At 39.5% G+C, this 25,935-nt stretch overlaps 1 protein-coding gene across 1 annotated transcript in view; it reads right to left on the minus strand.

Annotated features, from left to right (window-relative positions):
* The window catches only part of LOC139176524 (usherin-like), a 106,171-nt gene that overhangs the window by 55,710 nt on the left and 24,526 nt on the right, over positions 1-25,935 (minus strand). Inside the window, exons 5-6 of the mRNA XM_070768844.1 lie at positions 13,709-13,822; positions 11,465-11,626 (exon numbers count right to left, since the gene is read on the minus strand). Of these exons, the coding sequence (XP_070624945.1) occupies positions 11,465-11,626; positions 13,709-13,822 (276 nt within the window). The remainder of the gene's footprint in view (positions 1-11,464; positions 11,627-13,708; positions 13,823-25,935) is intronic.

Genomic DNA, 25,935 nt, shown 5'->3' on the forward strand with positions numbered 1-25,935 from the left:
TCCAATGCATGAAAGTGAAAAGTGAAAGTGAAGTCGCTCAGTCGTGTCCGACTCTTAGCCATCCTATGGACTGCAGCCTACCAGGCTCCGTTGTCCATGGGATTCTCCAAGCAAAAGTACTGGAGTGGGGTGTTCAGTGGTAAGTGATGTTCTTACCCTTGTTCTCATCACCTTCTTCCCACCCTGCAATGCCCAAAGCCCATGTGCTGCTCCCAGGACCAAAGCTCCCTGTTTACCCTTTGCCTTCTCCTAGACAGACATATTCATATATGTATACAAATCCATGTAAAAATAGATACATGTATATACTTATATATTTTTCTAAAATAGACTCACATAATACATGCCATTAAATATTTAACACCGTTCTACATTGTTAAATATTATATTTTATTAAATTTTAGAATATAGTTGATTAACAATGATGTGTTAGTTATACCAGCTAACTGGTATACTCAAAGTGATTAGTTATATACATACAAGTATTCATTCTTTTTCAAATTCTTTTCCCATTTAGATTATTACAGAATATTGAGCTGAGTTCCCTTTGCTATTCAGTAGCTCCTTGTTGGTAAATACCGCAGTGAGATGTTCTTCTATAGCACTGTAAGGTGTGTGGCCACACAAGATTCCATTAGTGGACATGTAGAAGTTTTTTCCTGGTGTATACAGGCCAGTGATTTCATTTGCTAAGTTCTAAACCGGTCCATTCTAAAGGAGATCAGTCTTGGGTGTTCCTTGGAAGGAACGATGCTAAAGCTGAAACTCCAGTACTTTGGCCACCTCATGCGAAGAATTGACTCATTAGAAAAGACTCTGATGCTAGGAGGGATTGGGGGCAAGAGGAGAAGGGGACGACAGAGGATGAGATGGCTGGATGGCATCACCGACTCGATGCACATGAGTTTGGATGAACTCCAGGAGTTGGTGATGGACAGGGAGGCCTGGCTTGTTGCAACTCCTGAGGTCGCAAAGAGTCGGACACGACTGAGAGACTGAACTGAACTGAACTGAATTAAAAGATGCTTATTCCTTGGAAGGAAAGTTATGACCAACCTAGATAGCATATTCAAAAGCAGAGACATTACTTTGCCAACAAAGGTCCGTCTAGTCAAGGCTATGGTTTTTCCAGTGGTCATGTATAGATGTGAGAGTTGGACTGTGAAGAAACCTGAGTGCTGAAGAATTGATGTTTTTGAACTGTGGTGTTGGAGAAGACTCTTGAAAGTCCCTTGGACTGCAAGGAGATCCAACCAGTCCATTCTAAAGGAGATCAGTCCTGGGTGTTCATTGGAAGGACTGATGTTGAAGCTGAAACTCCAATACTTTGGCCACCTCATGCAAAGAGCCGACTCATTGGAAAAGACCCTGATGCTGGGAGGGATTGGGGGCAGGAGGAGAAGGGGACGACAGAGGATGAGATGGCTGGATGGTATCACCACCTCGATGGACGTGAGTTTGAGTAAACTCTGGGATCGGTGATGGACAGGGAGGCCTGGCGTACTGCGATTCATGGGGTCGCAAAGAGTCAGACACGACTGAGCGACTGAACTGAACTGAACTTCCTAGAAGAAGTGCTTCTATAATTATTCCTCAGTTTTGGACTTGGAGGATGAGGTAGACGGTTCATTTTACAAATATTCCAATGCCATTCTGCAAGGCAGAAATATAACAGCTGGCACTGCCATAGTCACAACCTAGAGACCAGAGGTTCAGGATATAGGTGCAGGATTACAAAACATCACTCCTTTGACTCCCCTCCTTCCTACATTATCCAGAAGAAATTAGGGACAAAAGAGAGCACACAGTCTGAGTCTGTTCAGGCTACATACAAGAGCTGGGAAACAAATTTAGCTAAACAGTCAGGAAAGTGGTCACCTGTGTCAGGAGATAAGACTTGAAGGCAAAAACAGGAAGCTTCTAGGGTTGGAATAATATTCTGTGTTCTAATCTGGGTGCTGGTTCCATGGATGTGTTCACTTTGAGAATATTCATCAAGGTGATACTTCAGATGTGCTTCTGGTGTGAATCTATCATTCAATTAGGAATCTTTAAGAAATAAACTTAAAACAATGGCAGTTCTTAATGCTCAAAATAGCAGGCAGGCTCTATTCATAAAGCTCTCAATGGAAGGAAAGATTCCATCATCCTTTTCAGGATTTAACTCCACTACTTTTTAAACTGAATCTGATACCCACAAGTCCTCTGAAATCCCTTAAAATCAGGATCCCTTTCTTACCATTTAAAAGTATAATATTCATCAACTAGGTTAATGGATCACAGGTAATAATTGGGTACAAATCTTAAAATATAAATTTAAACATAATTCTTCACACACTTGCACAATGCAGAAGCATCTTCAAGTAAGAGTGACACTTTGGTTGTATTGTTTACAAGCACAACTGATATTTAAACATTTTGTACAAGTTATTTCATTTCACTTGACCCTTTGTTACTAAGCGAACAGGACTTTTTAAAGTAAAGCATCCATTGCAAACTATTACATTTAGAATGGAGAAACAACCAGGTCCAATATATAGCACCGGGAACTACATTGAATATCCTGTGATAAAGCATAATGGAAACGAATATTTAAACAGAGTGTGTATATATGTGTAACTGAGCCACTGTGCTGTACAGCAGAGATGGGCACTACATTGAAATCAACTGTACTTCAATAAAAAAAGTAAAAGTAAAGCATCCATTGTTAATCCAAGGATCTGGGATGTTGCTAAACCTTAAGCAGCCCTTCTGGAGTCTTTGATCACTTAGTAACTTGGCCTCTGAAGGCTTTCACTTCTTTTCGTTATTTGGTTTTCTTTCCTTTGTATCCTCAAGGCTTCTCAGACTTTACAATTTAACGCTATGTGTCTGTGACATCAAAAGGGCACAAAAGAATGACTTAGTTTGCAATAGGGAGGCAACATCACTCATAGATGAGATCACTGCATTACCTGGAAACCCTCCCAGGCTCTGTCTTGTTGAAACTCTGCCTTATGGGTTAGAACACAAGCTTGTTAACAGTATTCCCTTCAGTAACATTACTTTATGTGAGAGCAGTGATTTAGAATCACTGCACTGTGGTATTCAAAAATGCAAAATGGAAGAAAATATCAACGTTAAAGCAAAGTTTTATTTTGCTATGAAAATATGTTTCATAAAGCACCAGTATGAATGAATATAATTTAGCTCAAATTTGTAGAGTGTTGATAAGGTTCCTTATAATGCTTGGTTAGAAGTACCTAACCTTTAAATGCTTTTTATTGTGCCATAAGCAGTCCAGCTTCCTTTACTATAAATGTCTCATTGTAAGACTTAAGTGTTTAGAAGGTTCAACATGAACATTTCTATTTTGCTGTTTATACATGGTTCTTTTTGACCTTGGCAAATAAGGCAAAAAAAAAAAAAAAAAAAGCTTTAGCACTTTCAGTGGTTAAAGATATAAACGCTTACTGTCTATCTGACTTTACTAGTATTGTATCTGCTTTTCCTCTCTCCTTCTCTCTCTCTTTGCCTCTGCCTCTCTCTTTCTGTCTCTATTGCTCTTACACACACACACACACACACACACACACACACACACACACACACTCCTTACATCACTCTTATCCTTGTGTTACTGTCTCAGTCTTAGTGATCGAAGCTCAGATCCTAATGGAGATGCAGAGTGCTAGAAATCAGCCACTTTTATTCAATCATAAAACTACTATAGATTTCTGAGACATTACACTTGAAAATATTCATGTTTTAAGGTTTGATGTCAGATTTAATTATTTTAGGGAGTGCCTTTTGACCATTCTCTCTGTGAAATTTTAGTGTGTATAAGCCCTGATGGTTTAGGCTATGTTGAGAGAAGAATTGAATTGAGGGATCCTTCTTTCTTCACTGATCAGCACAGCTCACAAAAACCTCCTTGCCATGCTCATATTACACTTCTCCCAGTGACCACCATCTTGCTATCCTTGTTTCCAAATCTTTGCAAGTTTCTGTGAACCATCTCACAAACTTCTTAAAGATTGCCACTTTCTGGTACGGTGCTCATTTAAAATGAGTATGATCTGGTTGGCTACAGTTTGGATGGTCATCATCAATCAGGATGCTATCTAGCCTGAACTTTTGACACAATCCAAGTATGTTGTGAACAGGCTCACAAAAGGTGTTTTTCTCCTTTATGAACATATGGTATACACACATGTTAAGTGGCTTCACAATAGCTCTGCTGGTTATAGCGATATAGGTCCTTCAATCTTTCAATAATGTTTTTAATCACAAGCTTTAAAGCACAATTGTTTTTACCTTGAAATTCTTAAAAATCTGTTATGAGACAGAAATAAGAGATTAATGGAGATCTTGCAAAAAAAAGATAAATGGCACCACCAGAATACCACAAAACTGGGGGAAAAATTAATTGAACCTATACTTTTGATAAATATTTATTTTTTGCAGAAGAAAAATGCATACTAGTTTAACCTGTCATTATACTAACCTACATACTATTTTTCATATTATTAGTAATACATAATGTGGTAGTTTATATTCAAAAATAAAACCAGAATGTATATACCTCATGTATTTATCCAGAAATACACCAAGGTTACTATGGTTACGAAAAATCCATTACCTTTGAATACAGAATGAAAAAGTTTGACTTAAAGTGTGTGCTATTTATTATAGCAAACATCAACAGCCTTCGGGAGGTTCTCTAACTGGATTCATTTTTCAGTGTCATAACTGACCCACCATTCTACTAGCTTATGGCCTATGCAAGGCAAAAAATTTGAACTGTATGCATTTTTAAATATATTTTGTACTAACTCAAGGTGCAGTGCTGCCTTTGACTTTTAATGCTTCATATTTAAGAGAAAGAAGAAAAGCATTCCAACCACCTAGATGCTAAGTGGCGTCTGAATTGAAATGAATTTACTTTGACCTGTATCCACCATGGTGGCAAGATTCTTTTTTTTTTTTTTAACACATAGCAGAAGAATGTTAGTTCTATGTGGAAACTTAAAGGGAAGCTACAAACAAATGGAGTAAGAGTGAGAAAAAAAGTTGACACCTTGAAAATTTAGGAGGGGATATTAAGCCAAGTTATTGAGAAAATTTTTTATGGTATAGAAGGCAAGAGGTTGCAAATAGTGTAGATGCTTATAACCAGAAAAAATGGTATGAAATAGCTCTTAAACAAGTTTCAAAGCTAATCCTCATCCCTCCTAAATTTTTGCTCATCAAGACTATGATTAATTGAACCAAAGTAAAATATAAGTCACTAATCATCATACAAAAAGTATGCAGAAAATAAGGAGTTAAATGTGCAAATAAAAATAATATTTTCAACTTGTAAAACTGTCAAAGACATAAGGACATAACATTCACTTCTGATGAATGTTTCTGGAAAACAATGAAAAACGCATATCAAATATTCTGAAAAAGTTTGCTACCTTTGACTTAGCTATTTCCCTTTTAGAGATGTAGCAAACAAAGATTTATGTATGATAATATTTATCACAAAACATTTAAAACAGAGATAAATCAGGAGCTTTTGAATTTTTAAGTGGCTAAATGCATGAATGTATATCCATAAAATAGAATACAGCAAAATATTTCTGGAAAAATCCTTCATGCTATGGGATGTATTCATAGTAAGGGAACATGCAAGGATTCCAAATTTTACGTTATAGCTCAATTTTGTTAAAAAGAATAAGGGGCTAGAAGGAATTACATCAAATATTAGAGCATCTATCTGTAAGATGGGATATCTGCATGTTTTAAATTATCTTTAGTAAACATGTGTCATTTTTATAACTAAAAACGGCTATCAATTATTTCTCTAACCTAGCTGAATGCATCTTCCATTTCTCAGTCTATGAACTGACATTTCAGCACTGGAGAGATTCATTTTAGTGATCCTACACTCTCGCTATTACTGACAGCACCAGCCCTCATGGGATAGGATAGAAGTTCCATCTGCAAGCTACTTAGCATGGAAAGAACATTATGCCACAACAATCCAGACACCAAGACAAGCCATGAGCACCAACTGCATCACAATACATTATATGATGGAACAAGGCAGGATTTAAAGCATGTGTAGAAGCTAAAGTGAGATCCAATACAAGAGCAGTTTCCTCCATCAGCTTGTTCCAGTGCTGTGCTTAGTTGCTCTGCTGCTGCTGCTCCTAAGTCGCTTCAGTCGTGTCCGACTCTGTGCAACCTCATAGACGGCAGCCCACCAGGCTCCCCTGTCCCTGGGATTCTCCAGGCAACACTGGAGTGGGTTGCCATTTCCTTCTCCAATGCATGAAAGTGAAAAGTGAAAGTGAAGTCGTTCAGTCGTATCTGACTCCTAGCGACCCCATGGACTGCAGCCCACCAGGCCCCTCCATCCATGGGATGTCCAGCTCTTTGCGACCCCATGGACTGCAGTCCACCAGGCTCCTCTGTCCATGAGGATTCTCCAGGCAAGAGTACTGGAGTGGGCTGCCATGCCCTCCTTCAGAGGATCCTCCCAACCCAGGGATCGAACCCAGGTCTCCCACATTGTAGGCCAGTTCTTTACCAACTGAGCCATCAGGGAAGTCCCAGCTTGTTACTGGCTCACTTCAAACAGCCAGACTCCCTCTCCTATTCTATCTTTTCTGTGATTTTGAGTGGGCAGGTGGACTTTGGAAAATAAATAAGAAAAATTTAGTGTATACTGAAAATATAAAATTTTAGAGTTGAAAGAGATCTAAAGTGCCATTATATTCATCTTGCATGCAAGTTGTAAAATCTCAAGAAAAGTGAGTATTCAGCCTTTGCTAGTAAAGAAAACACTCACTTCAGGATGCTGTTATGAACTTAAAATTATGTTTCCCAAGATTTGCATATTAAAACCTTAACCCTCAATGTGACTATATTTGGAGGTAGGGCTTTTGACGAAGTGATGAAGGTTAAATGGGGTTATAACGATACGTCTCTAATCCAATGGTTCTGATGCTCCTACAGCAAAAGGAAGGGGCAGCAGGGCTGCACACAGAAGACGACCCTGGGAAGCACAGGGAGAAGTTGGCTGTCTGCACGTTAAGGACACAGGCCCCAAGAGAAACCGAACCTGCCAACACCTTGATCTTGAACCTCTAGCCTCCAAAACGGTGAGAAATAAATTTCTGTTGTTTAAGTCGTCCAGTCTATGGTATTTCGTTATGGCAGCCTTAGAAGATCAACACAGGTACTCAGGGTTTTAAAACCAGCTTCCAGCTCCCTTTCTGAGTTGTGATAAATAATAAAATGTGTCCAATAAGTAGAATGTATAGAGGTGAGAAAAAATGGACTTTGACTCCAGATAGACTCAGATTTGAATCAGTTCTTCCAGTTGCTGACTAGGATTTCTTGACATCTCTGGGCCTCAGTTATAACACTTGGATCATCATATACAACTTTAAATCCTATTTATCGTTTTGATTTAGTGCCTCTCAAGTGATTAACATTGCATTCCTACTGTGCTTTGTATCTTCTGACATTTGGAGATAAAAGCAACAAGCAATATAGGTGCTTATAAGATGCCTGGAGGAATTAGGAAAAAAATATTATGAGTCTTATCAGAGAAAGGCCTTCATCAAAAAAATCTACAAACAATAAATGCTAAAGAGGGTGTGGAGAAAAGGAAACCCTCCTACATTATTGGTAGGAATGCAAATTGGTGCAGCCACTAAGGAGAACAGTATGGAGTTTCCATAAAAAACTAAGTATAGAACTACCGAATGACCCAGCAATTCCACTCCTGGCATATACCTGGAGAAAATTATAACTCAAAAAAGATACAAGCACCCCAATGTTCATCGCAGCACTATTTACAATAGCCCAAACACGGAAGCAACCTAAATGTCTGTCGACAGAAAAATGGAGAAAGAAGATGTGGTACATATATACACCGGAATATCACTCAGCTATTAAGGAATGAGCCTGTGCCATTTACAGACACAAGGATGAACCTAGAGACTCTCACAGAGAGTGAAGTTAGTCAGAAAGAGAAAAACAAATATTGCATATTAATGCATATATATGAAATCAAGAAAAATGGTACAGATGAAACTATTTGCAAAGCAGAAATAAACACACAGACAGAAATAACATATTATGGACATCAGGGGGAGGAAGGCGTTAGTGAGATGAATTGGGAGATTGGAATTGATATATACACAATATTGAGACTTTGTATACGATAGATAACTAATGAGAATCCACTGTATAACACAGAGAACGCTACTCAGTGCTAACCTAAATGGGAAGGAAATCCAAAATAGAGGGGATATATGTGTACATATAACTGGATCATTTCACTGTACAACACTGTAAAGCATCTATATTCCAATAAAAATTTTTAAAAAATTCTACCTAAAGGATGAAAACCATTGAAGAAGCCATTCTCATTGTAACTAGAAAAGATGGTTATGAACACTGTAAAAATACCCCAGTTTCTTATAGTTGAGGCATCTATTACATGGTGCTAACATTTGCCACGAGCTTTCAATGCAGGTATATAGTTACGTGGGTCTGTTAAGGATTCAAGACAAGATAATACAGAATTAGTATCATTTTTTAGGTGGTATGAAAAAGCAGTTTGAATGGCTCTGAGGTTAAAACATCTGCCTGCAATGTGGGAGATCTGGGTTCAGATCCCTGGGTCGGGAAGATCCCCTGGAGAAGGAAATGGCAACCCACTCCAGTACTCTTGCCTGGAAAATCCCATGGACGGTGGGCTACAGTCCACGGGGTCGCAAAAAGTCAGACACAACTGAGCGACTTCACTTCACTCTCTTCCCCATCCTGTTCATTCTCTGGCTTTGCAGTGCCACCTTATGTGGCATTTTGTACATTTTGGAAATCTTCAAGGTCCACACTCTGAGACCCGCCATCAGCCACACCACTTCCCTATAGACAAGGTCAGCATTCACTTTGCACAGGGAAGGGGTCTTGGTTTCTTTTTCTTGGGTTTCTACATTTCCACCCGTCTTTTCACTATTGTTTTTTCTTTCCCACTCTATTTCTGCTCTTCACCCCTTTGTGATCATCTTTCTTTGTTCCCAGGAGTCATTTGACTTCATTCATTCCCTTATTCTCTACCGTCTCTGTGATCAATGGGGAAACACAGTCAAGAACAAGACAGACACAGCTCTGTCCTTATGATGCTCATGGTTTCGTGGGGCAAAACAATAAGTAAACAGGCAGTCTAGTGCAAACCAAAAAGTGAGGTGGGTATACAGGCAGTCAGTGAGCACACAGGGTTACACCTGACTTATACATCGTGTTCCCCGAAGACTTCCTGTAGGAAGTGTCTACTGCTACTGCTAAGTCACGTAAGTTGTGTCTGACTCTATGCAACCCCAGAGACGGCAGCCTACCAGGCTCCCCCATCCCTGGGATTCTCCAGGCAAGAACACTAGAGTGGGTTGCCATTTCCTTCTCCAATGCATGAAAGTGAAAAGTGAAAGTGAAGTCGCTCAGTCGTGTCTGACTCTTAGCGACCCCATGGTCTGCAGCCTACCAGGCTCCTCCGTCCATGGGAGTTTCCAGGCAAGAGTACTGGAGTGGGGTGCCATTCCCTTCTCCAAGTGTGTCTACAGTGTGCCCGAAAGCTGTGCTTTCCCCGTTACACATGATGATACAGTTGGTCCTAATAAGTGCTTTGCATAATATGTATTAAGACATGGTAAGGTTCATTCCAAGATGTGTTTTCATGTCTACTGAAATAAATTCTGTGGCCAATAACTTTTAGTTAAAATAATGCCTTCAGATATTCCTAGGGCAAGGGTAATCTATTCTTAGTTTACTTTCAGTATTTGTTTTTTAGTTTTCTTGACTAAGTGTACTTTACTCAGAACATGCTAGGTATTTTATCTATAGTTTTAGTTCTCTTCAAAATCCTGAAAGTTTCAGTTGTCTCCATTTAATAGTTTCAGAAACCAAGTCCTAATATTTACATAACTTGTTTTAAGACCATATTCTCTTCATCATAACTAGGATGCCTGAGATGGTGTCAAAGTCTAACTCTCATAGGCTGTGTGGTCGTGAGCAAGTTGCTTAACCTTTCTGTGCCTCAATTTTCTTATTTGTCAAATAGGAGTTAGTGATAATACCTACCTTAGAGAATAAGTATTACCAAATTCTATCCAAGTATGATGAATAAAATACAAAAGCAATAGTTCTCATGCTTTGAGGCCTCTCAGACTAGAGCACACAAAGGTGTGAGCTCTGGGAACGCAACGGGGTGGATGAAAGCCCCAGCCCTGTCCCAATACTCCTCATCCCTATGTCTGTACGTGCTGCCATAAAGTCTTGAGCACCAAAGTGGGGAACGGGGTACCATGTCTGGCTGATTCTCTGTTACAACCTTAGTGTGTGCATGCTCAGGCACTTCAGTCATGTTTGACTCTTTGCGACCCTGTGGACTGTAGCCCACCAAGCTCCTCTGTCCATGGGATTCTTCAGGCAAGAATACTGGAGTGGGTTGAAATGCCCTGCTCCATACAACCTTAGTACCTGGTACTAATGTGAAGGAGTGAATTCATTAAAAATTAATCCTGTCTCTGACTCTAACTTGTTGTGACCTTTCATGAAGACTTTTAATATCTCTAACACCTCAGTTTTCCATCAATCCATATTTGATTAATGATGTCTCACCTAGTAGTCACATACAGTATCTAAAATATCATAATATATGAGGCTATAATTACCATAAAAGTATAAACATGATTCAGATGCCAGACAACATACATAATATAGACCTCTTATGTTTCACAAGGTTTTGAGCAATTTCCTTTTCTCAAGTGTCCTGACACTTTATAATATGACATGGGCAGATATACTATGTTTCTTCCCAAATGGTCTAAAATTCAGGCCACACTGAGTCACACTTCTGAGTCTTAAGATTATTCCACATTCATGAGGGTTTTAAAGGGGTTAACGTGTCAGTGGCATTTGTTTGAAATGACGTCACTGCCTCAGTTCAACTGACATGACGTCATCATTGCACTGTGAGTGCAGCTGGGGACCACACTGGGTCCCAGCTTCAACCCTGTGATCAATAGGAGGCAGAGGAATCATATGCTGAGCTCTTTGTGTTGATACATTTCCAAAGCCCCCTCTGCACCCCTCTGAGTAAAGGTATGTTAGTAGAAGGAGTCAGGTAAGAAACAGGGTCGACAGTAGAGAAGACACAGTAAGACAGCCTTGGGGGAAGGAAGTCAACACAAGCCCTTTTACATTTTCCAAGCTTTGGCTTCACCGTCAGTACCACGTAACCAAAAAGATCTTGGAAGTTGAGTGATTTAACAGGAGACAAACCCAAGTAACCCAACTTTTAAATCTGCATTCTCAGATAGCTATAAATTATAGTTTATAGTTATCTTACATTTATTAGTTTGGAAGTACATATACTTTAATAGAGACTAAAACTACTTACTAATACCTACAGAAGTCTTACCTGTGACTGTGTAGTTCTCTCCATTGCCTGAGTAGATTAGCATCCCATCCATATATAAAGAGTACTGAGTTATAATACCATTAGCTTTTTGGGGTGGATTCCAGGAGAGTAACAAAGAATGGGGAAGGGATTTGGCTACTGGTGGCTGAACCTGTTGTGGGGCTGTGAGAAAAATAAAAAGACTTCTGATTATAATTTTAGTTTACATTTCTAATTTAAACTTTTCAGACCCAAACCAATAAATCATGGAATAAACTTGACATCCCATGCATGGAAATGTCCCTGATTCATGGGCATCTTATTAGTAATTGCTTTAGTACTAAATACTTGTCTTGAATTTATGAAAATTTGCATCAACCAAAAATGGTGAGTATTTATATTTTACATTAGTTCACTTGACTGATGCTTGTGTTACTTCATCAATAGTATTACTAACCCATAATCTTTACTTGGGACTATGCCTCTCAAAGCAAACTAAACAGAATCCCTACCCTTGAGGAGCTTTTGATCTAACATGAACAATGCTAGGTGGCCCATAATTGATATAAAAAATCTATATGCAGCCATAAACATAAAGCACGACATAAATTAAATTTATTATACATGAAAACTATATTGTGAGTTTTTTTAATAAAGGGTGTCTGTCCATTTCCAATAAATAGGAGTGTCAGAAACTAAAAAAAAAATCTTTTAGAAAATGATCCTAACCATAGCTATAGCTTGGTAAGTCGGTAATAAATTTAAGAAAAATCTAGAAATTGGGAAATAACAAGAAGGAAATGGTGAACTGAGGAGGAGGAATCCCTCTAGGGTTAAGTTGTGAAGTAGATTTGGAGGGTACCAGGAGAAGGAAATGGCAACCCACTCCAGTACTGTTGCCTAGAAAATCCCATGGACAGAGGAGCCTGGTGCAGGCTACTGTCCATGGGGTGCAAAGGAGTCAGACATGACTGAGCGACTTCACTTTCTTTCTTTCTTTCAGGTAAAACCTGGTCAGAGAATGTATTGGATGAAGAGAAAACAGTGCGATATAGGATGATCTGTGCCATATTGGAGTTGATAGAAGTAATTAGAAAAGGGGATGATTATATGTGCCTCAGCAGAAACAAAGACACACTAAGAAAAAGCGCTAGCATTGGTAGACCAGATGGAGCGAATGTTGAGAAAACACAGAACATGGGTCATCAATGCTATAGTCCGGGTGAGAGGGTTCTGGTGAGGTCAGCTGCAAGGCATGAAGAACAAAGGGTCACAAGAAGGGTTTTACAAACTTCTGTCTTCTGTCCTGGTTATATCAGATGGACCACTGTCTTTCCTTACACATCTTCTCTGTGAGTGGTTCTTTAAGGATTTAAAAGAGGTGGGATGGGATAGGGGGGAAGAGAAGTGGGGAAAGGGAATGGATGGATACTGACATAGAGAGACACTGGGGACTCTTTTCCCCTAAAGATCAACCTTTTAAATCTCCTGAATAACTTTACAGCTAGACAGTAAGAGAAATGTGTAGCCCGTCTTATCTCGGAGAGAGAAATACGAAGTAACAAAGCTTTAAGTGTTTTGAGAGCTGTTATTTCTTGAAGAGATGTGTTCTGATGCTTGAGCAAAGCTTTCACTTTGGAGTGCTAAAATATTTTCTCTTTCCCACTGCCTTCCTAATGTAAGCTTTCTGAAACATTAATTTATGCCAACAGTTTGCAAGCTCCACATACAACAAAAGTGAGACTTGACTCGGAAGGAGCCAGGCCATGATTAATAATGCCTCGATTGGCGTTTGGAGGTTCCATCACACTGAAATAATTGTTACCCGTGCTGCTGTTTAGCAGTTAAAAGAGACCATGGAAATCAACCGTTTGATTCTCAATTTCATACTGTGCCATACAATCAATTCTTTTTAGTCAGACTGTCTCTAGATTTACTTCTGAGCCATAGTAAAATGAGGAAGCTTTCATTAATCTTTCAGATGCTTCATATTAATGACAAGGCTCTTGCATGAACAATGTAACAGCAATTAAAAAGCCCATTAATCTGCATTACCGCTATTAAAGATGCATGTCATTAAAGGGTATGGAGTTTGATTCATTTTCACACCCCCCCAAAAAATGGAGCAATTATGGCCTGGCAATGCACTTTGTCATCAAATTAGGTTGGGGTTTTCTAGCAAATGGCCTTGCAGTATTTAGCTCTTCTCCTATTTTATTATTCATGACTGAAATGTGGAAGTCAAGACCTTTGAAATTACTTTACCTTCTTGTGGAGTAGAGATGTTCAATGCATGCAAGCTCTCGGTACAGCCAGCCAAAGTGCAAGCAGCTAGGGTTACTGCATAGTTTTTGAAGGGTAGCAAGCCTGTCAATATGCCTGTAATAAAAGGGGACAAAGAGAGGTTTGCATATTTACCATAAGCCATGAAGAGTATTGTGTGTGTATATGTGTGTGAGATAAAAAGGTAGAGACACAGAGGATAAAAAACAAAAACACATGCTTCTTAAATCCATTTCCCTGTCCATGTGTTGATTGTAGAATGCAGCGACTAGTGAGAAAAAACGGTGAGACCAACTTCTTGCTAAGACAGTTTTAAATAGCATTTTCCCCAACATGCTTCTCAGGACGCTAATGCCCTGAGATGTTTCTCCTGAAAAAATGGGGAGTTCCACATATAGTTCATAGAGCAGAACCCAGTGTATCTGGTAGTAAAGACACCCACCATCCCATTTCGGGATCCTAGTTCTCCTGGAGAAACAAAACTACTTCATTTTCTTTTACCTCGCATTTTTCAACAGTGTTTAGCTAGAGATTCCATCTTAAGTGACATCTATTAACACATGTTAGGAGATGCTACTCCCAAGAGTGATTTCATTATTTTAACAGTAGGATACATGTATACAAACTATTTATTCATGTTGCAGCTAAAACGAATATGCAAATCAACACAGTTGAACAATTAGCCAATTAGATAATTATACTTTTGTACTTCTCCTTGCAAAATTATTAGTTTATTTAATTAAGACACCTGCCTTAAACAGAAGCATTGCCCATAGAAGTGTTGAATTAACCTGATTTGGTGGTGGATATGTAAGATTTGTTTGGCAATTAAAGGTGCCCGCAGAAATGAAAGCACATTTTGTTTACTGGTGTTTATAACCAAGACAGAAGCTCTTTATTTAGTTAATCCCCTGAATTAAAGAAGTATCAAAAATATCATTTGTGTATTTGCTCACCCATGTTTTTTGCTGTGGCTTTTAGAGCTGTTTTTATCCCCAATCACATGGATTGTCATCATTCTTACAAAAAGATGGTTCTACTCATGGTATCCTTTCATTGGGGAAACTTTGATTGTTTTAATGTGACAGCTGACGGCTTTCACCATTCAACAACAAATTTTAAAATGCATGTTTGCCTATTCCCTTTCCCTGATAGAAAGGATAAAGATATTAAAAGAGCAAAGACCAGGATAAAGTAAAGACCACAGTCACTGTTTGCTCTGGCCCTTCACACTAGCCCTGGGTCCCCAGTGCTGCCTGTAAGTCTTGAATCTAGCAGCTCCCCAAGCATCCCCCTGGGCCACGCAACCCTCTCGGCTGCACTTGGCACCACGATCCTCGCCCAGGGCCAAGAAGTCAGCAAGCCAACGAAGTGACACACAACGCATGTGACCATCTCATGCCAAATGCAGCTCTGATTTCAAAACACCTTCACATTGTCTCTGCTTTCCCTCACTCCTGCCACTGTGACTGTCATTTCTTCTTGAATCTCCCAGATCATGACCCACAGTCTAAACTCACTTTTTTAAAGAGATTATTTCTCCTCCTCCAAAAGATTTAAAGGAAGGCTTCCAGCATACATCTGCATCTTCAACATGTAGGGATTTGGGGATTAAGAGCAATGATGCTCAGGAAAGACTGCTTGGGTCCAGATGCCAATTCTACTACTGGTTTATGGTACGGGTTTGGGCAGGTTGATCAGATTTCTGTGCCTTAGTCTTCTAAGGCACTGCAGATAGATAATAACAGCACCTGTCTTGGATGAGAGGTCTTACAGGAATAATACAGTATCATGGGGCTATGAGATGGGGATATTACAATATTAATCTCAAAGTGTTACTATCAGGATTCAATAAGCTTAGGAATATAATGTTCTCAATACAGGGACATAGGAGGAGAGAATTCTAGCACAATGCCATGACAGCCAAAGCTATGTTGTCACTGCAATCCAGTTTCTGCCTGCACTCTGCTATTAAACACTGATTTTTATCTTTTAAAGATCACTCAGGTCAGTTCAGTCCTCAGTCATGTCCGACTCTCTGCAACCCAATGGACTACAGCACACCAGACTTCCCTGTCCATCACCAACTCCCGGAGATTACTCAAACTCAAGTCCATTGAGTCGGTGATGTCATCCAACCATCTCATCCTCTGCCATCCCCTTCTCCTCCCGCCTTCAATCTTTCCCAGCATTGGGGTCTTTTCAAATTAATCAGTTCTACACATCAGGAGGCCAAAGTATTAGAGTTTCCGTTTCAGCATGAGTCCTTCCAATAAATATTCAGGACTGATTTCCTTTAGAATGGACTGGTTGGATCTCTTTGAAGTCTAAGGGACTCTCAAGAGTCTTCTCCAACACCACAGTTCAAAAGCATCAATTCTTCGGTGCTCAGCGTTCTTTATAGTACAACTCTCACGTCCATACATGACTACTGGAAAAACCATAGCTTTAATGTCTCTGCTTTTTAATATGCTGTCCAGGTTGGTCATAACTTTTCTTCCAAGGAGCAAGCGTCTTTTAATTTCATGGCTGCAGTCAACATCTGCAGTAATTTTGGAGCCACCCAAAATAAAATCTGTCACTATTTCCACTGTTTCCCCATCTGTTTGCCATGAAGTGATGGTACAGGATGCCATGATCTTAGTTTTCTGAATGTTGAGTTTTAAGCCAACTTTTTCACTCTTCTCTTTCACTTTGATCAAGAGACTCTTTAGTTGTTCTTCGCTTTCTGCTATAAGTGGGCTATAATCTGCATATCTGAGGTTATTGATATATCTCCTGGCAATCTTGATTAGACCTTGTGCTTCCTCCAATCCAGAATTTCTCATGATGTACTCTGCATATAAGTTAAATAAGCAGGGTGACAATATATAGCCTTGATGTACTCCTTCCCTGACTTGGAACCAGTCTGTTGTTCCATGTCCAGTTCTAACTGTTGCTTCCTGACCTGCATACAGATCTCTCAGGAGGCAGGTCAGGTGGTCTGGTATTCCCTTCTCTTTCAGAATTTTTCACAGTTTGTTGCGATCCACACAGTCAAAGGGTTTGGCATAGTCAATAAAGCAGAGGTAGATGTTTTTCTGGAACTCTCTTGCTTTTCCGATGATCCAGTGGATGTTGGCAATTTTCCTCTGCCTTTCAAATCCAGTTTGAGCATCTGGAAGTTCACGGTTCATCTATTGTTGAAGCCTGGCTTGGAGAATTTTTAGCATTACTTTGCTAGCATGTGAGATGAGTGCAATTGTGCGGTAGTTTGAACATTCCTTGGCATTGTCTTTCTTTGGGATTGGAATGAAAACTGACCTTTTCCAGTCCTGTGGCCACTGCTGAGTTTTCCAAATTTGCTGGCATATTGAGTGCAGCACTTTCACAGCATCATCTTCTAGGATTTGAAATAGCTCAACTGGAATTCCATCACCTCCACTAGCTTTGTTTGCAGTGATGCTTCCCAAGGCCCACTTGACTTTGCATTCCAGAATGTCTGGCTCTAGGTGAGTGATCAAGCATTGTGATTATCTGGGTCATGAAGATCCTTTTGTATAATTCTTCTGTGTATTCTTGCCACCTCTTAATATCTTCTGCTTCTGTTAGGTCCATACCATTTCTGTCCTTTATTTTGCCCATATTTGCATGAAATTCTCCTTTGGTATCTCTAATTTTCTTGAAGAGATCTCTAGTCTTTCCCATTCTATTCTTTTCCTCCATTTCTTTGCACTGATCACTGAGGAAGGCTTTCTTATCTCTCCTTGCTATTCTTTGGAACTCTCAATTCAAATGGGTATATCTTTCCTTTTCTTCTTTGCTTTTCACTTCCCTTCTTTTCACAGCTATTTGTAAGGCCTCCTCAGACAACCATTTTGCCATTTTGCATTTCTTTTTCTTAGGGATGGTCTTGATCACTGCCTCCTGTACAATGTCATGAACCTCCGTCCATAGTTCTTCAGGCACTCTGTTATCAGATCTAATCCCTTGAATCTATTTGTCACTTCTACTGTATAGTCGTAAGGGATTTGATTTAGGTCGTACCTGAATGGTCTAGTGGTTTTCCCTACTTACTTTAAGTCTGAATTTGGCAATAAGGAGTTTGTGATCTGAGCCACAGTCAGCTTCTGGTCTTGTTTTTTCTGACTGTATACAACTTCTCCATCTTTGGCTGCAAAGAATATAATCAATATGATTTAATTATTGACCATCTGGTGACGTCCATGTGTAGAGTCTTCTCTTGTGTTGTTGGAAGAGGGTGTTTGCTATGCCTAGTGCATTCTCTTGGCAAAATTCTATTAGCCTTTGCCCTCTTCATTCTGTACTCCAAGGCAAATTTGACTGTTAGTCCAGGTATTTCTTGACTTCCCACTTTTTAAAGGTCACTAGTGATCCCTTCCACACTAGACCAAGTAATCCTTCTTCTATCTTTCTTCGATCCTGAGTCTACTTATTGGACTTTGCCTCCCTCAGCTGCCCTCTCGGCCACTGAATTCTTTCCTAGGAGTTCTAAATTAAAGCTCCTTGCTTTCTTTGGCCAGGTCATCTCCCTTTCACAGTCCTTTAGTTAGCTTTTTTTTTCTTTTTCAAAATTGGGTGCATAGACTTCTCTCTTCTTCTGAACACCTGCCTTTGTTAGTTCATTAAGCCTCATGTCGTAGCTATATTCGTAGACTTCACATCTCTCCTCCAAGCTCTAGTTATTTATTTCTACTCACAAGACATGTATCCTACCTAGATATTCAAATATGAATAACATTTCACTCTCAACCTGCCCCAATGCAGACCTGATAGCCAAAACTATTTGCAAGCTTCATCTTTCCCATTTCTTTTTTAAAAATATATTTATTGGAGTATAGTATACTTACAATGTTTTGTTAATTTCAGGTATACAGCAAAGTGAATCAGTTATACATATACATTTATCCACTCTTTTTTAGATTCTTTTCCCATATAGTTTATTACACAATATTGAGTAGAGTTCCCTGTGCAATATAGTAAGTCCTTATTATTTATTTATTTTATATATAATACTATGCATATGTTAATCATGGATGGATCTAGAGATTATTATACTATACGAAGTCAGACAGAGAAAGACAAATAACATATAGTATCACTTAGACATGCAATCTTAAAAAAATGGTACAAATGAACTTATTTACAAAACAGAATCACAGATTTAGAAAACAACCACACAGATATCGAAGGTGAAAAAGCAGGGTAGGGATCAATTAGGAGACTGGGACAACCATATATACAGTATTACCATTTTCCCTACTCTTAGTGCCTCCATCATCAACTGTAAATCCTGAGTTCAAAATTAAGGTGTCCTTGTAAGATAAATCCTAGCCTTTTCATCCTTTGAAAATCTTTGGCATTTGTCTCATCTTTGCTATTGCCAAGTTCAAATCTACTGCAAGTCTAAATAAGATAAATTGCTCATCTGAATTAGTATAATGCCATACTAACAAGAAATGAATCAGCCCCAGAAAGTGAGTTTTACTACGATGGTGAACAAGAAAATGCTTTATGACATGAGATGAGTTTCTCTTGGTCATCACTGAACAGCCTAGGTCACATCGCCTCTCACAGGTGGCCCTGACTTAGCTGGGGCAACGGTATATTGTGTTCCAAAAGACACTGTGGTTGCATATGGTTTGGTACTCTGAAATCTTTACTATGACATCGTGTCATTCATCTAGATAATATTATAATCGGGAAACATAAAAAACAGCTCCCTTATATTGCAAAATACTTACCCTGAGACATTATTTCTTTTCAAATCATAGGTGAAGCACAGTGTTGGAACTGTGACTGTTACATCAAATTAACAAGACAGGTATTAGTGGAGACTTTAAGAAAGATCATGTCAAACCAGATACTAAGTTTGCATTCACTAAATGGTCTTCAATGCTTTATTCAACCTTTCTTGCCTTTACTAAAGGAATCCTTTTGTGCATGTATGTGTATCATGAAATTCCTTTGCTAATTTCTTCCCCCTTAGAACTTTAGGACCTTAAAAAACAGGCAATACTTCTCTCAAAAAACTTGCATTTTTCAGCTTTTTGCTTTGGTAGAGAAGTTTACCAAATTGTATTTCATAGAAAAGTCCCAGGATTCTTAAAGAAAGATGCTGGAGAGAAACTAGATCATCTTTCAAGCCATTTATCAACGTGCTCACATTTCCTATCTCCAGGCAGGTGAAACAATAATAAACACTGAGAAATGAGAGCTGCAAAATAGAAAACAGAGAAGAAGAAAGCTGATGTTTTGGCTTTTGCTAACTTCAAATCACAGGTAGAAAATTTTGGGTGGCTTGTAAATCACTTTCAAAAAAACATGCCGTACTTTGAGAGGCTAAGGTGGCATTTCTCTCCTATTTGCAGTGGGGATATTGCTTATAACGTTGTGTCTCACAGACAAAGTTTGTCAAACCATTGGAATAATTTCCCCTAAATACAGGTTAGTTTTATCCATTTCAGTAAGAAGAGCAATATAATGATTGAGTATTTTCTCTCTTGTCAGATTACAATTAGGTTGGGGTAGGAGAAGGGGCTGGTTAGCCAAGTGGTCCTTTCTAAATCAGAATAATGACAAAGTCATCCTGTTGTTGGGGCATGCAGTCTCTATATTCTGTTTCTCAGGATGGAGAGTTTATCAGGATGGATTAAAGTTGATCATTATAAAAACTTCTGCTATTACTAAAGAATAAAGATAATCTTTCCAAGACTAGTCAAGGTAGCCTTTCTTAAACATATCCCCAGAGACCAAAGTGAGTGGCCAAATGGCCTTCCTTTAAGTGTCAGATTCATCCTTAGATTATATACTCCCCAGAAAAAAAAGCAGTACTGCTGCAACAAAGTATCATCATCAAAAGATACTTATATTACTAAGCCATATAAAGAATGAAAGAATGCCATTTGTAGTGATATAGGCAGACCTAGAGTCTGCCATTGGAGAAGGCAATGGCACCCCACTCCAGCACTCTTGCCTGGAAAATCCCATGGACGGAGGAGCCTGGTGGGCTGCAGTCCATGGGGTCTCGAATAGTCGGACACAACTGAGTGACTTCCCTTTCACTTTTCACTTTCCTGCATTGGAGAAGGAAATGGCAACCCACTCCAGTGTTCTTGCCTGGAGAATCCCAGGGACGGGGGAGCCTGGTGGGCTGCCATCTATGGGGTCACACAGAGTCGGACACGACTGAAGTGACTTAGCAGCAGCAGCAGCACAATCTGCCACACTGAGTGAAAGTCAGTCAGAGGGAGAAAGACACATATCATATAATATCACTTATATATGAGATTTTTAAATATGGTACAAATGAACTTATTTAAAAAGCAGAAATAGAGTCACAGATGTAGAAAACAAACTCTACTTAATACTAGTAATGACCTACATGGGAAAAGAATCTAAAAACGAGTGAATATACATGGCATCCGGTCCCATCACTTCATGGGAAATAGATGGGGAAACAGTGGAAACAGTGTCAGACTTTATTTTTCTGGGCTCCAAAATCACTGCAGATGGTGACTGCAGCCATGAAATTAAAAGACGCTTACTCCTTGGAAGCAAAGTTATGACCAACCTAGATAGCATATTCAAAAGCAGAGACATTACTTTGCCAACAAAGGTTCGTCTAGTCAAGGCTATGGTTTTTCCTGTGGTCATGTATGGATGTGAGAGTTGGACTGTGAAGAAGGCTGAGCACCGAAGAATTGATGCTTTTGAACTGTGGTGTTGGAGAAGACTCTTGAGAGTCCCTTGGACTGCAAGGAGATCCAGCCAGTCCATTCTGAAGGAGATCAGCCCTGGGATTTCTTTGGAAGGAATGATGCTAAAGCTGAAACTCCAGTACTTTGGCCACCTCATGCGAAGAGTTGACTCATTGGAAAAGACTCTGATGCTAGGAGGGATTGGGGGCAGGAGGAGAAGGGGACGGCAGAGGATGAGATGGCTTGATGGCATCACTGACTCAATGGACATGAGTCTGAGTGAACTCCAGGAGTTGGTCATGGACAGGGAGGCCTGGCGTGCTGCAATTCATGAGATCGCAAAGAGTTGGACACGACTGAGTGACTGATCTGATCTGATACGTGTATGTACCTGATTCACTTTGCTGTACAGCAGAAACTAACACAACATTGTAAATCAACTACACACCAATAAAAATTAGTTAAAATGCACACATACACACATATAAGGGTATTTATCAACTCTCCTTCTATATGCCTTTAGGAAAAGTGCTATAGAACACAACTGATCTTTACAAAGTTTCTAATCTAAGAAAATATTAGAACTAGAAGAAGAACCCTAATGATAACAATAATACATAGATTAAGTACATAAAGCAGAATGCTTGCACACATGCTAAGTGGGCAAGGACATTTATAAAATTCAGATCCAGACCTCCCAGTCCAAAATGATAGGAGATCTATAAGCTTCCCTGGTGGCTCAGTCAATAAAGAATATGCCTGTAATATGGGAGACCTGGGTTAGATCCCTGGGTTTGGAAGATCCCCTGGAAGAGGGTATGGCAACCCACTCCAATACTCTTGCCTGGAGAATCCCCACGGACAGAGGTGCTTGGTGGGCTATGGTCCATGGGGTCGCAAATAGCTGGACATGACTGAGAAATTAAGCACACTGTATTTAGTTAAAGACAAAGAGACGACAAGAAAATCATTGAAAATATATTTCAGTATTATATTTAAAAGAATATTGAAAAACATTTACAGTGATATATTTATAAAGGAATCCTAGAGAGAAAAATGTGACATATATTCTATGTCCACAGAAAACCCAGTAAGATAAAGTGGGATAGTCTCCTTGATGACACTTAGGGGGTTACAAATAAAGAAGTATATCCTAACAATGACAACTTTTAAGACTGGTTTGGATATGAACCTCTGTCTCCAGCAGACATCACAGAGGAGTCTTTTTTTTCCCTTTGAATCTTAGACTGTTTCTACCTGGAGGCAGGCCAGATGACCTCTCAGATTCTTTTCCAGCCACGAATCTCTGTGAAATCAAAAATGGTCCCAACCATGTCAGGAAACCTGCCAGTCTCTTTTGATAATGGAAGAGGGTGAGCTGACAAAACATTCCATAAGCATATAGGAAGCATTATTGATGTCTTAAAAGTGTTAGGATCCCATGAAACACAGGAGTCTTGGTATCTGGATTAAAACCATTGGCACCAGCAGGGCCAGGACTCTCAGTGCTAAGCGATAATGCATTTTGCATTAATGCTTAACATTGAGAAATCCTGACGGGCCACACCAAGGGAGTTTGAAGTTAAGTACGTATATTCCCTTTGAATGACAGTCCTGTGGACCTCGGCGGGTGCAGGAAGCCCTGGCTGAAAGAGCAGGGGCAGGAACTTGATATAAGTAGAGACAGTGCATCACAGAAGGAAATTTAAGACCCTAGCGCGCATGGTTCCAGACTCTGTGCTCTGAGGATTTCCACCCAGCAGAGCAGAAAAACCTTCTCCTGGAGAACAATTTAGAAGCCCCCTGCAATGATTTGGGGGAACTTCCTAAATGCAGAGGGTGTGTCTTTACTTGTCCTCTTTTCTAGCAGTTATTGCAATGTTTTACCAAGGGTGGACCCTTGATGTTTGACAAAAAAAATCAAGACTTTTCATCTTCTCAGCTCAAAGCTGTCTCCTTTACTATTAGAGATGCCCACTCCCATCCTACCCTTTCCCAGGTGCCCGCGAAGGAACAAACGCTGTTTCTTTTGACTCATCCGTTATATTTCCGACACACTGTTTCCTGTGCTCAAACCTCAAGTTTCAAAGGAGCAGAAGAGAAATATTCAAAACTGAAGGCAGCCTGACTAAGAGAAAATCACTGTGGAGCTGACACCAGCTGGACAAGCTTTTGTGCCTCTAATAAAACTGTATGCTGAGAAGCAGGAAAACAGCAGAGGAGTCAGCTTTGACATTGAGATTTTATGATTAACTCCTCTGACTCGATGCAGACAAGTATAAATGCTCGGCCTGGAATCCAAGCCTGAGATATAAAGCAAAATGGCATCCTTTTCAAAGCCCAACACAGTTTGGAGAAGAAAAGAGACTCTGTTTCTATTTACATCCCGGAGCTGACACCCCCTTACCAGCCCCCCTCAGCTGCCAACCTAGGTGTTTGGCCTGTATCCACTGTACTCTGTTCCCCTTCATTATGTTAATCTGTGGGCGGAAAGATTTCTGTCATCTTCGAATCGCTTGTGCAGCAATGGTAAACACCTTGGCCTGTCTGTAATTGGACAGGTGTCTGCACTGATGTCACCCAGCTTTTAATTCAATTAAAGAACTGGCTGCTCTGTTCTCATTACCCACTCATTTCCGTTGCACTCTGAGTGTGGCGGCGAAATGTGCACACAGCCGTCACTAACCAGAGTCCAAAGTCTGTGGTCCCCAGGCAAAGAAAGATCATGCAGAATATTTCAAACGGACTCCAACAACCCAAGCACATTTTTCCTGTTAGCAAAGGCATTTGGAATAAGATGGAGAATTTGTTCTCTTTCTTTACCTTTAAAGTCTCTATTGTCTAAACGGTGTCTTCTACCTACTGGCCAAGTAATTAGGAGCCGTCTAGCAATAAGAAAAGCCATTTCTAGCTTTCCCTCCCCGGGGCTCTCCTCCATCTCAAGAGAACTCATCAGAGTACAATGCTCTTATTTATTTGCTGGCATTTCACATTTGGATCAAGAAGGTGAGGGTGGGGAAGAGTGAGGCATTTATTAAGAGGGCCATCTGGTAAGGGACCCCACACAGGCAGAGTTGAGACTGCTACCCAGGGACACAGTAGAAGAACCCATTTTTAAAAGAAAGCCAGCCAGGGGAAGGGAAGTAGCAGAGAAGGGGACTTTTCTGGCTCAAGATTTTGCTATAGTGCTGAGAAATCCTAATATTTTTAAGTGTCTTACACTCCAATATTAGTTTTGAGCTGCCGACCAAACCAGTGGATGGATGAAAGAGAGTAAATTAATCCAACATGCCATGCTTTTTGCCCACTTAAAGGAACCTCTGAAAATAAAGTTCTAACACAGACATTGTGACACAGTGACCCTATGAAGCTGAACATTTGTTAAATTTGTTAAATATGGATGAAAATTTAATGGTCTAACGGAGATCTGGGAACACACAGGATGCTTTTCTTTTGGTAGGAAATTGACATTTGTTGTTTTGTTTAGGACAATATTTTAAATAAAAATAAAGATCTCTAAGATTTATAAAATTGAAGTTAATGTGTATTTTATCCAAAAGGTAGTAGAGTGAATGCATTTACCCCAAACCTAATGGAACTCTTTGGAAATTCTAAAACTAACATTTCATATTTAATTTCCTACAAATGGATTTTCTGACCCTGTTTAAAACTTCTAGTAGGGAGCACCTTGGATCAAAGACTAAACAGTTTGATCTTACAAACAGGGAAAACAATTTCTTTATTCTTATATTTTTAAAAATAAAATATAAGGTTTAACCTCAGTCTTCAGGAATGATTGAAACAGTGATTTTAACTGATCTCAAAGCATTATCCCATTAAGATTCTCTCAATTGGCTTACGTCTAACCTCACATTTTTAATCAATGCTTTTATATTAAGAACTGCAGAGTCTCTGTCTTTCCCCTTCTAATTCTGCAATTGGTTTGAAGTTACCCACACATCTTAACTCTTTGTTTAACATAAAGGACTGACACCGACATCATTAGAACTCTCCAAGAAAATATCAGACTTGACTAAGCAGAGAGGCAGGAAGGAGACAGAAAGAAAAGGAATAAATGAGAAAGGAAAGTCGTCCCTTACTGATCAGTGTCCTAGGTCCCCTCGTAAAAGCCTCCGATAGGATAAGCCCATTGCACAGAGCGAGCTGTTCAGAGGGGCTGCTGTTGGGCAGAGTGTAAAGCTCACTTAGGTCCAGCAGCAGATTCAAGGTCAGAGCCTATGTCTTCTGACACCAAGATCATTATTCTTCCCCTCCCAGTTCTGCAAGAAGGCATTTTGAAGATATGTTACTAAAAATAATAGCATATTGTATAGTAAGAATTTGATTTAAATATGCCTTAAATGTGTCAATAGGTTCAAAGTTATTATTAAAACATGCTGTGTATGAACAGAAAGTAGAATGCTTATCCCTCCAAGTGAGCAAGTGTATATGCCTATAATATTCCCTTAAAAAAACACAACTGATTCATAAGAAACTCTATTATCAGTG

The sequence above is a fragment of the Bos indicus genome, chromosome 16, assembly GCF_029378745.1.
Source record: "Bos indicus isolate NIAB-ARS_2022 breed Sahiwal x Tharparkar chromosome 16, NIAB-ARS_B.indTharparkar_mat_pri_1.0, whole genome shotgun sequence".
Taxonomy (NCBI): Eukaryota; Metazoa; Chordata; class Mammalia; order Artiodactyla; family Bovidae; genus Bos; species Bos indicus.